Source organism: Microtus ochrogaster, chromosome 7 (assembly GCF_000317375.1).
Source record: "Microtus ochrogaster isolate Prairie Vole_2 chromosome 7, MicOch1.0, whole genome shotgun sequence".
In the NCBI taxonomy this organism is placed as follows: domain Eukaryota; kingdom Metazoa; phylum Chordata; class Mammalia; order Rodentia; family Cricetidae; genus Microtus; species Microtus ochrogaster.
In genome coordinates this window covers 84319953-84328192 of record NC_022014.1, presented here as the reverse complement: position 1 = coordinate 84328192, position 8240 = coordinate 84319953, and the positions used below count along the sequence as shown (strand labels likewise).

Below are 8240 nucleotides of genomic sequence, written 5' to 3'. Positions count from 1 at the left end.
ACTCTGACATAGGAAAGTATCCATGTACGGGAACAGGCCTTGCTGCTGTCCTTGGGGATGTGATCTAACAGGTTTGTTATGTAATGCAGAGGGAAAGCAAGAAGGACAAGGCCTGATACAGCTGTGTTTGCCACGCTTGCACTGGACAGAATCCGTTCAAAAAGTTTATAAATTACTGTGCTTAAGAGAACTGTAAAGCCAAATTAGAATGGAAATGTTAAGGACTGTCCAGTATTCTTTTTGTAATTACCTGTTCTTGAACTATTTTAACAGAACTGTTGTTTATGCAAGTTAATATAGGTCACCATATGGCATAAATTCTAATTGTCTTAATAATAAAAACCCAGAGTCAGATATTGAGGTAAATGCAGAAAGAACAGGAACATAAAGAAGCCAGTCACTAAAGAGACTTTTACCTCTACCAAATCCCTCATACTGAAGGGGGAAAGATTATGTCTCTAACAAATCCTCAAACTGAATGTTATGAAAGCCCTGAGTTCCTGTCTCCTCCCACCTTATGTTCCTCTCTCTGCCCATCCATATCACTCCTGTCTCCACCTCCCTGGTGCTGGGATTAAAGTCATGTGAAACCAACTACTGGGCTTAAAAGTGATAATTGTATTTCTCTTTCAGACTGATTCAATTTTGTGTAGAGAGGAGTACCCTTGAACTCACAGAGATCCATCTACCTCTGTCTCCAGGGTGCTGGGATCAAAGGTGTGAGCCACCACTGCCCGGCCTCTATAGCCCACTAGTGTGGCTAGCTCCCCACTCTGATCTTCAGGCATGCATTATTTGTTAGATCTTAAACAAAATATCACATCATGAGGTTAACTGATGATTTTGCTTCTGTAAAAAAAAAAACTTGTTTTATTCAAGATGACCTACTACTCCCCTGTAAATAAATGTAACGCTATGTTTTTTGCGTTTATAAACCTCTGACTTATGGAGCTGGAAGCTACATTTCGATATAGACCTGGAGCCAATATATGAAGAAAAGCTTCTTCTTTGTTACAATGTGTTCATGGTCAGACTGGTGAATGTCTGAACGACCCACAGACCCATTAATGTATCACTTCCAAGGCAGGGAGCCTCCAAAGTGTATCAAAGTGCAGAAAGCTAGCCATAAGCAAGGAATACCACTTTAATTCTCTTTACTTTAGAATATGGGTGTAATATGACAAGCTCCTTGAGTTACGGCCTTTATTTCTTAAAATAGAAAAAAAAACTATAGTGAGTGACCTGGAATTGTAAGCCAAATAAACCTCTTATCCCCAAAGTTTCCTTTTGTTAGTGAATTTTATCACAACCACAGAAATGAAGATGGACCATCCTATGTCTACCCACACATGAGCTTAGCAAAGGAACTTATCAGCAAGTCAGGCGTTCCCTCATGAAAGTCTGACCAGAACAACTTTAGGAGAAAGCAAAGAAGACCAGGTGACACATGAACACTCACTAATATTCCTGAAGAAAAACGCTATTGGACTTGTTGGGTCTTGTTGGAAGGTAAAAGTTTCAACCCAAATTCTGGATTTGAAAAGCTACCAAACCCACCAATCCCAGAACTCAAAATCCTACGAAACCCACTGTGGAAATATCACCTGTGCAAAACTCTGCCCTGAGAAACCCTTTATATAACCTGCCTCCTGCTCAGATCCCTGCTGCTTCTCTGTGGAGCACAGGCAGCCACCATCTGTGTCTTTCCCAATAAATCTCTTGAGTGAGGTTTGTTGTGCAGTCGACTCTGTGACTCCTCACAGCCAGGATAGCTTCCCCCTCAGAGCCGCAACACTTCCACTGGGGAAATCTTTCCCCTCAATACTGTACACCAACACTTGCCTTAAACCATGAGGGACAGCACAGGAAGTGTCTCCTACCTGACTTGAAGAGTCAGCAACACAGCCTGGTTATATGAGAAGGAGGGGTATGGCAAAGGTTTTAAATAAAAAACTCTGTTTTGATCAGTCCCATGCCATCTCTGGGACATCAGATGAAGTGGTAGTGTTTCTATCACCCTAAAATGTGAAAACAGTTTCAGCAGCATTGAGTGGACACAGAAGCTTGTCTAGCTGAGGTATGGCTTATCCCAGACTAGTGCTGGCTCTGGGGATGCTGTGACTGGATCATGTCTTCAGCTCGTATTGTGGAGGTCCTCTGCAGCAGCTGATCTCTCCTCAGAGTGACCTTGTCTACAACAGCCAGGCTGACAGGAGGGTGGGACAGTCAGGTTTCTTGTCAAGAACCCAATCAAGCCTGCATGACCAGGAGAGGTTTCTCTCAAATTTCTGCTCTTCTTGGCAACTTAAGCTACTTATAGAAAGCATTTATAATCAGATGCCATGCCAAACACTTAGAAAAAGCTCGAAACAGAGCTAACAATTTAATTAATGGTGAACAAACTTAGTAGTATTGACCAATGTTCACTAGTGTTTAATCCTCCCCAGTGCCCCAGGGGATGCAGGGACCACGGGTCTATCTCATAGCACCCTGACCTTGGTCCCCCACCAGCAGAGCATTCACAAAATGCATCTCTGGTCTTTAAGCTGCCCAGCCTTCATATTTTATTATTATAGCCAGGCAGACTAAGACAAGAGGCAAGTCAACAAAAGCATCTAAGAACGAGGGGCTGACTTTAACCCACAAACCTATGAACACCTGATTTTCGATAAAGGAGCTAAAAGTATACAATGGAAAAAAGAGAGCATCTTCAACAAATTGTGCTGGCAAAACTGGATGTCAATCTGCAGAAGAATGAAAATAGACCCATATCTATCACCATGCACAAAAATCAAGTCCAAATGGATTAAGGACCTAAATATCAGTCCGAACACACTGAACCTGATAGAAGAGAAAGTGGGAAGTACCCTACAACAGATGGGCACAGGAGATCGCTTCCTATGTATGACCCCAGCAGCACAGACATTAAGGGCCTCATTGAATAAATGGGACCTCCTGAGACTGAGAAGCTTCTGTAAAGCAAAGGACACTGTCACTAAGACAAAAAGGCAACCCACTGACTGGGAGAAGATCTTCACCCACCCCGCAACTGAGAAAGGTCCGATCTCCAAAATATATAAAGAACTCAAGAAACTAGACCGTAAAAGGCTAACCAACCCCAATTATAAAATGGGGCACTGAGCTGAACAGAGAATTCTCAACAGAAGAACTTCAAATGGCCAAAAGACACTTAAGGTCATGCTCAACTTCCTTAGCGATCAGGGAAATGCAAATCAAGACAACTTTAAGATACCATCTTACACCTGTCAGAATGGCTAAAATGAAAAACACCAATGATAGCCTTTGCTGGAGAGGGTGTGGAGAAAGGGGTACACTCATCCATTGCTGGTGGGAATGCAAACTTGTGCAACCACTCTGGAAAGCAGTGTGGCGGTTCCTCAGGAAATTCGGGATCAACCTACCCCTGGACCCAGCAATACCACTCTTGGGAATATACCCAAGAGAGGCCCCATCATACAACAAAAGTATATGCTCAACTATGTTCATAGCAGCATTGTTCGTAATAGCCAGAACCTAAGAACGAGGGGCTGGGAATGTAGCATAGCTGGTAGAACGCCTGTCTAGTGTGCACAGAGCTCTGGGTTCATCCCCAGTACTAAATACCCGAACATGATGGTGTGTGTGTGTGTGATACCAAGACTCAAGACAAAGAGGCAAAGCATCAGGAATTCAAGGTGCACACAGTGAATCGGAAGCCAGCCTAGGGCACATAGTGTTCATCTCAAAGACAAAAGAAAGAAAGCAAAAGAAATCTAAGAATTAATAGAATATAAAGGAAATTAAAGTTCCAAGACAGATATGGAGGCTCCACCTCTCCCTAAAGGACTCAGTGAGGTGTTAAACATTGTTAAAACCTTTTCAAAGTTAGTGTTAATGCCAGGCTCATCAAGACCTTACTGTAAGCTCTGCCTGGGGTGCTTATTTTCCAGTAAATAAATAAACATGTTGGGGCTAGAGCAGACAATTGTATTTAGTAATATTCAGCTGTTGGATTCTGACTGCTTTGAGCAAAATGACTGTTAGTCAAGTAGCCAGCCAACTACACTTGTAACTGCAGAATTCCCTTGAAAACACTGCCGTGGATCACAGAGGGCAGCCTGGCTCCTCTAGGTGGCGCTCTAGCAAGGGTGGTTCCAACAACTTGTAGGGGACTCTTTGCTCTCAGGAGCCCTGGTGAAATCTCCATGACCCTGTAACTATTTTTTTTCAGGCCAGAGGAGAAGCACTTCCTCTGATGGTCTAGCAGAGGGGCTGCTGGGATATGATTAGTGCCAAAAGACAAAGACATGATTGGCTAAAACAAACCCTCATTTGTATGTGAGGTGCACTATGATTGGTTGAAACACAACCTTTCATTAGCATTTGAGGCAAACTGTGATTCATTCAAACACCCCTTCTGGCTAAATAAATAGGTTGTTCAGACTTATTTAAAGCATAGGGAGAGATACCTACTGTATGCCTCTTTTGATATTGCAGAATTGGGGCAGTAAAAGGCTCTCTCTCCCTCTCTCTCTCTCTCTCTCTCTCTCTCTCTCTCTCTCTCTCTCTCTGGTAGAATCTCACTATCTAGCCATGGTTGACCTGGAACTTGCAACTTTCAATTTAGACCAGCCTTGTCTCAAAGAAACATAGACCCAGATATGACTCCCTAATTCTGGTACTAAAGTTATGTACTTCCAAGTCTAGCTTTTAAATTTCATTATTTTATATGTTTGTTTATATATGTCTGTTCACATATGTGATCGGATGCCAGAAGCCAACATCAGGTGTCTTCATCATTCTCCACGGTCTGGTTTGACACAGGGTCTCTTTCTGAACATGGAACTTTGCCCTCTGCCCCACAGTGTTGGAATTACAAGCATTTGGAAGAACACTCAAGACTTTCTTTTCTGTATGGGTTCTGGGGATCAATGGTTGCAAAGTAGTTGCTTTACCAACTGAGTCATCTCTCCAGCTTTTTGAAAGACCTTGCAAATGATCCTTTCTTATCTACTTTAGTAGTGCAGGCTGAGTTGGTAATAAGGGAAATGCAACCTAGAAGTAGGGCATGCAGCAGTGGTATGTTAACTTCTTATTTGTTGCTGAGATGAAATATCATGACCAATGTAATCCACAAAAGAAAAAAATTATTTTCTCTTCTAGAACAAATTGATAGAAGAGAAGGCAATGGGGGAGGGGAGGAGGTGGGCAGAACAAAAGGCAAGAGAACACATCACTAGCTACAAACATGAAGATGAGAGAGCAAACTGGAAGCAGGTGGGGTGAAGAACTCTTAAGGTCTCAAAGGCGACTGCCAGTGACACACTTCCTACAGTAAGCATGCATCCCCATAAACATCCCCAAAGCGGCCCCACTGGGAATTAAGTGTTTAAATACACAATAATACGGGGGCATGGATCAATCCAACCCCACAGGTGTTGACAGTTGAACAGTAAGGCCCAAAGGCAAGACCAAGGAGAGACAGCTGGCTAGTTGAAGCTGAAGAGGAGACAGCTGAGCAGTTCAAGAGCTCACAGACACAAGGTTGATAAGGGAGAGGGGCAAGGAGGAGGAGAGAAGACCACACAGGACCGGTGAAGAGTTCCAGGTATCTGTCAAGCTCACAACTGAACATAGCCGCTTTCCTTGTCAAACTCCCTGAGAGCAGCACGGTATTCTTCAGGAGGTGAGTGGATACACAGAGGTACATCCAGTTAATGGAGTACTATGGAACCCTGGAGTGAAACTTGCTTTCTGCTGCCCCATGGCAGCTGGGAAACCTAGCTGTATGTTCCCAAGGGAGGAAACTGAGATAGTTTCTTGTTGCTTGTGACCAGCATGTGACATTTTGGATAGGGCAAAACATTGCAGAATGCATGTCATCGATTCTAGGTCCTGGTAAGAACAGAGTGTTAAGGTCCATATGTAGAGACAGTGAAATGGTGCCATGGACCTGTGGTGGCAGGGGCATGTCATCATCCCTATGTCCTAACCTGGGCAATGTCCAGAGTAGACAGTGGGCTCCTGCTTGCAGTGAAGACACCCAGAGTGCTGCTCCCAGATTTAAACGAACAGATCTCAGGGAAGAGCAAACTCAAGAGAGAGGACAATGATGGGATTCCCGTATTCTCTCCCTGATTTTTCATGTAATCCCAAAACCCTTACAAATAAACTCCAAAAAGAATTTCTTCAAGAGTTGTTTAAGAAAGAAAAGACCCGGAGAGGGAAAAATATGTTTAAAACTCAGTCAAGGGCCTAGTTAACAGTTTCACCTGTATTGAAGAATTTTTTCTAAAGAGATGGGGAAAAAGGCATCCTCTTATCCAAACAAGAGAAGCCAGAGGTCCAGGTCTTCATGTCCCTCGAAGGGACAGTGACCCAGGGACATAGGGCACCCCAAGGATGCCTAGAGGAGGCAGAAGGACTCTTGGGTGTGAGCAGGGAAGCAGCGCATGCGTCCTGTGAGCGGGCGCCACAACATATGCACACCTGGGGAGAGGGGACCAGGGTGACTCAGTGCCTTAGCTTTCTGCATAGCTTGGAGCCCAAAATACCGAGACCCCCTACTGCACCCCATTTTCTCCTGTTTCTCCTATTCTCAGCTTTTCCCGCTTGGCCCCAGCATCACACAGTCTCCAGAGACTAAAACCATCAATCAAGTCTTCCTCTCTCCGTCCATCAGCTACAGGCAGGCTGTTTGGTCATGTGTCCCCCAGTCAACGTAGGCCGTGGGGCCAAGGGCATGTCCTGCCTCTATGCGGAATGGCTATACCAGCTTGTCCACGGAGACCAGATGAAGATCTGCTTTGCTTGCTTCAAGGCAGCTTTCCATGCAAATAGAAGATTGCTGGAGATGGAATACTTGGAAGGGATACCGTTGCAGGATAAGTCCCAGGAACTGTCAGAGGAAGAATCTCAGCCTGAAGATTCTGAGGAAGAATCTGGGCCAGAGGAGTGGTCAGGGCAAATCTGTGCAGGATGTCTAGAACATCTGTCTGATAGCATCAGTGACTATTCAAATCCTGGCTTTCTGAGTCCAGGCTCTGTAGGGTCAAATCTGGAGCCTGAGGAAGCTGTACCCCTGGACCCAGGCCCCGAGGATACTGACTGGAATCAGCCCCTTCCCTGGAGATTAGGTAGCTTCTATCCCTGCCCCCACCAGTGCATCATCCCCCCTCTGTCCTTGTGGGATGTTTTCAATGTGGACCCATATCCTGAGCAACCTGTATTGTTGGAGTTGAGCCCCCTCTGGCCCATGCACAGTGGAGTAGAATCTTGGTTGACAAGACTGGATTTCAACTTGGTGTTGTATGGCTGGGGTACCGCCTGCTACTTAAGGTCAATGACTCCTTTATGGGCTGTGAGAACCCAGGTCAATCGCTGGCAGGTGTTGCTGGACCCTAAAAGCTTGTTGCGGGCCCGCCTGGAGATTGTACCTCGAAAGCTGGACCTGGAACGCTATCGACTGAGCGTCCTGGAGTACTCATACTCAGGGCTGGGGTTAGAGCTGGTGCCTGCTGACTTCACCCTGTGGAAGGGCGGCTTCAAGGTGCACTCCTACCTGCCCTGGCACACGGACACCCCAGAGGAATGGAGCTGGGAGCCAGAAGAGAGATTGTTTGTCGATGATATTTTTATTCTGGATGACTGACATCTTCCTCTCCTGAGCCTTCCTTCCTGACTCCCGAATATCTGAGGCACTGATACTTAGGCACCCCCCGTTGCCCCAAGTCCCCTGGGAATATGAAGATTCAGTGATTGCCTGTTCTAAGCCGCAGGGAACTGTTTGTCCAGAATTTTAGGGGAGCATCTGAAACAGCCTAGGGGCTTTGGGACCTCAGAGGGAAATCTGGCATGTTACAGCAGGAGTTTAGCTGTGCTCTGCTGACGATTCAGTGTTTGGAAGGTGAGGACTAGCTATATGTGTAGGTGGGGTGTTCTGTATTGGGTGTCCTGTGTGACTAGTCAGAGTCTTGTCTACTATGTGCATGGCCTCTGAGGTGACCTGGCGTGTGCTGTAGTTAGATCCTGCCTTAGGGGGTCATGAGACCGGGTTCCGGGGCTAACTGTATGGAGTATTTATGCTGTTTGCTTTTATTCATGCCTCTTTCGCTGTCTCTGTTAATAAAGTTGGTGTCATATATTTTATTATTTGACGTGGATGGTTTTCTCTTCACATGGAGCAGCCAGAAGAGGGCATCAGATCTCCTGAGGCTGGAGTTATTGAGATTTTTGTTTTT

At 45.3% G+C, this 8240-nt stretch overlaps 1 protein-coding gene across 1 annotated transcript; it reads left to right on the top strand.

Annotated features, from left to right (window-relative positions):
- Positions 1-6703: 6703 nt before the first annotated feature.
- On the top strand, positions 6704-7651 carry LOC101983232 (testis-expressed protein 19.2-like). The gene has a single exon (XM_005350954.1). The coding sequence runs from the start codon at positions 6704-6706 to the stop codon at positions 7649-7651; it is 948 nt and encodes a 315-aa protein (XP_005351011.1).
- The last annotated feature ends 589 nt before the right edge of the window (positions 7652-8240 follow it).